The following is a 3,707-nucleotide window of genomic DNA, read 5'->3' on the forward strand; positions in this document are numbered from 1 at the left end:
AACACATCATTGTAAAGCAGTTATACTCTAATAAAGATGTTAAAAAATAAAAAATTTTTTTAAAAAAGAAGGAACTTTTGCCCACCCTGCCCCTGGGGCCTGCTCTTCAAACTGGGCCTCCCCACCAAGGGCTGGAAAAAAGCAGGCTGGGGACTCTTCAGTCCACTGACCAGGAAGATCAGAGGACCATGCCTGCTGAAGCCAGGGCTGCTGGATGGGGGGAAAAGGCCTCCCACAGCCCAGTCCTCACCACCATTACCTCCAACGAGTACAGGTAAGCAGGGTGCTCGTGCATCAGGTACGGCCACCAGAGGTGGGCGCTGGGCACCCGCAGCTGGCCCCGGCCCCCTGTCCCCTTGGCCACGACCCTGCCTTCCTCATCCAGAAGACACACTTCCAGCTGGAAGTGCTCACTGCCCTGGACCACGATCTGGTAATTCACCAGCCCTGCAGGAGACAAGACAGATCAGACAAGAGAGAAGAGGGAGGGATGTGACCTGGGGTCACACAGATGAGAGTGCCCTGAGGCCACCTTTCTGAGGAGCCCCTAGCTGACAGCCGTTTACTTCTTGAGCTCAATTTGCAGCGAGGGGAGATGCAGTGAGGGCGGCACAGTGGGGAAGGGACATGGGCTTCTCCTGCATCCTGGGCTATTATTCACCACGAGCTATGATTTGAGGCAAGCCCCACTTCCTCCCAAAGTGAAGTCAGAGCAGATGGGTGATTTCCGCAGCCCCTGCCGGCTCGGACAGGCTGGATTCCAGCTGCTGAGGTGGATGGGACAGTCTTTCTCCTAGGGGATCTTTCCAAACAGGGAACAAAGCCACTGGGGGCCTGGCTGACGGCAGACCCTGCCAGGAGCCTCACCAGTGTCTTGGTCCATGTTGGTGGTGACGGTGATGTCATCGATGTAGGTGGTAGGCGTGGTGTAGAGGAGCACAGTCCGATGCAGTCCCGCGTAATTGAAGAAGTCAAAGTTTGTGTTCTGGACAAAGTAACCCTCGGGGTACCTAGGATGGGAGGACAGTGGCCTTGCCCTGGGTCCTTCGACCTCAGCTCACACGTCTCCCTGGCCTCCCGGAGCCAGGGCCTCACCTCGGTTAAGCCACCCTGCCCCTGACGGGAAGACCACTGGGCAGAGCCGGGAGGGGGGCGAGGTGCTGCTCACTTGGAGGTGTCCGTCTTGTAGAGGATGGTCCCTGGCGGCAGGGTGTGGGGGGAGAGCGTGTTGTTGATGGCGACGGTAATGCGGCAGGAGGACAGGGGCCCACTCTGGACCAGCTTGCTGATGTCAGCCTCGAAGGGGAGATGGCCCCCCTCATGCTCTGCCACATGGACCCCATTCACCCACTGCAGACACAGGGATATATGAGGAGGGGCCCCTGCCATCTCAGGCGCTCCCTCACGTAGAAGTGCAGTATCGGGGGAGCGGGCGGGACGGGCTGCCAGCTGCCGCCCGCCTCAGAAGTGGAGGAAGGGAGCTCCGGGGGAACAGATGAGGCCACCCTCCCCGCCCAGGGCACAAACCCCAGCGCGGGGCATGAGTGTGCCCCCCACCCCGCGGGCACCGCAGGAGGCAGGCACCCTACTCGCTCCGCCTGCCGCTTCGCCGCACTGACCACGATGGCGTAGTAGTGGGCGCTGCCGATCCTCAGCACCACCCTCGTGCCTAGGTCCTCAGCCCATCGCTGGGGCAGGGCGGCCTCCCGTTCATACCACACCCAGCCAACGAAGCTCCGCAGCCGCCCATCCTGGCCCACGTCGTTGAAGCTGGAGGGAACCGGCATGTCCAGGCTGGGGCCCGACTGAGGAGACAAGGACCAGAATCAGGTCCAGATCACCTGGGAAGCTACGGGTCCCCCGCAGCAACCCCACTTACAGGAAGAAGCTGGACGAGATGACTCCTCCCAGACCCTCCCGGACTCCAGGCCACCCCACCGGCAACTGACCAATGTCTTTTACGGACTCATTTAATTTTCGCGACTCCGTGAAGTAGACCCAGTCACGCACTCACTCACTCACTCACTCACTCACTCACTCAGTGGGGCACAGTGAACACCTACGTGCTGTTTTAGGCGCTGGGGATGAAAGTGAACAAGGCCTCTGCTGCCAGGTGAGCAGCTCTACGAAGAGAGCGTGGAGCATGGCAGGGGACTATCTTAGGGGCCAGGGCCCCTGAGATATGACCTTTGGACGTCCCGGCAGAACCAGGTGAATCTGAGCCCCGCAGGGAATCCCCTGAACCTCTGCACACCTTGAACACCTCAGGGAGAAGGCAAGGCAGGAGTGGGGCAGAGAGCTCAGTGAGTCCGGAAGCAGCCTGGGGCACAGCTTCCTGAAGACACATGTGACCTCCAAGGAAGCAGGGATTTCCTGTCCCTCACAGCTGTCTGCCCAGCTTCTGGCACAATCCCTGCCACATAGTAAGGACTCAACAAATATTGGATGAAGAGATAGATAACTTGCTGATGAGAGACCAACGGCTAGGATGCTTTGTGTCCAAGGTCTGGTGAGGCCATAAGTTCTTAGGGCAGCGGGCACCAGGGTCTCCATGGAATGGGGTGAGCCTATGGCCACAACCAGGCTAGGGCAAGAAGGATCTGCTGGGACAAACCAGACCCTGACTAAGAGGAAGATGATCAACTGACTGCCCCAGGGAGGGAGGAAGGCTGGCCGGGGCGCATCGGCCGCTTTGCTGAGGAAACTCTGAGTGGGGCGAGTGCCTGGCTCCAGCCCCCGCCCGCCCCCTTCTTCCTCCGCTGATGAGGGCTGGGCGGCAAAGACTGAAAAAAGAGGATCTAAGTGAGGTGAGTGTCGGATGGGCACACAGGCCTGTCCCTGCTCCAGTTCTCAGCCCACCCGATCCAAGTCAGAGGGGAGACCTAGAGGGGGGTCCTCGGCTGGATGCCAAGCCCCGTCCTCTACCTGAACCTTGGAACCCAAGGTCCTTCCTGCCAGGGCAGAGCTGGTCCCAAGGCGTCCAAAGCCTCCCCTCCTGCCACTGCGCGGCCACCCGCCCCCAGGTCGGGGCCGGGACACTGCTCCGGCTCCGCCTCCCCCACCGACATCGGGCCCGCCCATTTCCTCCTTCCCGGTGACTCTCCGGGTGGGTCGACCCCACACCCCACAGGCCCGTCCATCTTTAACCTCCTCCTGGCCGGCAGTTCCGAGGGCTCAGGGGAAGGCTCCCCACACCCCCGACCCGGCTTCCAGGAGCTTCCCTGCCCTGGTCCCCGTCCCCAGAGCCCGCACCTCCCGCAGCGGCGTCCGGTACCACTGCTGCTCGAAGCCCTGGCGCCGGTTCTGGGAGAAGTCGGCGCGGAACCTCCAGAGGCCGTCCAGCTCCTTGCGCTCCCGCGACCGGCTCTCCCGGGGGTAGAGCATACCGCCCTGCAGCAGCGCCAGCCCGCAGCCCCAGAGCAGCGGGCCGAGAACGACCCAGGCGCCCGCCAACCCCCGGAGCATGGTTCCCGCGGGGCCCTAGCTGCCAGCAGCCCCGCGCCCGGTGCCGTGAGCGCGGGAGGCAGGGCCGGGGTGGAGCCTGAAGTCACGTGTCCCGCCCCCGCGCCATCTTCGTTGAAGGTGATTGCGCGGCCAGGGGTACCCCCTCTAGGCCTGCGCCCACAAAGGCTTTCCAGTCCCGCCTTCCTGAGAGCGGCGGCGGGGGAGGGCCCGCGGGGAGCCCGAGCTCCACCCCGGGCCCCACA

At 62.5% G+C, this 3,707-nt stretch overlaps 1 protein-coding gene across 1 annotated transcript; it reads right to left on the reverse strand.

The window, feature by feature from the left end:
- Positions 1-250: 250 nt before the first annotated feature.
- Positions 251-3,698, reverse strand: LOC114483950 (beta-glucuronidase-like; the record flags this gene model as incomplete). Its single annotated transcript, XM_028486115.2, has 5 exons — positions 3,253-3,698; positions 1,620-1,805; positions 1,169-1,350; positions 868-1,010; positions 251-447 (listed from the first exon to the last, which is right to left on the reverse strand). Coding segments are annotated over exons 1-5 (921 nt in total), but the record flags the coding sequence as incomplete, so codon positions are not given.
- Between the last annotated feature and the right edge of the window lie 9 nt (positions 3,699-3,707).

The sequence above is a fragment of the Physeter macrocephalus genome, unplaced genomic scaffold (genome assembly GCF_002837175.3).
Source record: "Physeter macrocephalus isolate SW-GA unplaced genomic scaffold, ASM283717v5 random_638, whole genome shotgun sequence".
Lineage (NCBI taxonomy): Eukaryota > Metazoa > Chordata > Mammalia > Artiodactyla > Physeteridae > Physeter > Physeter macrocephalus.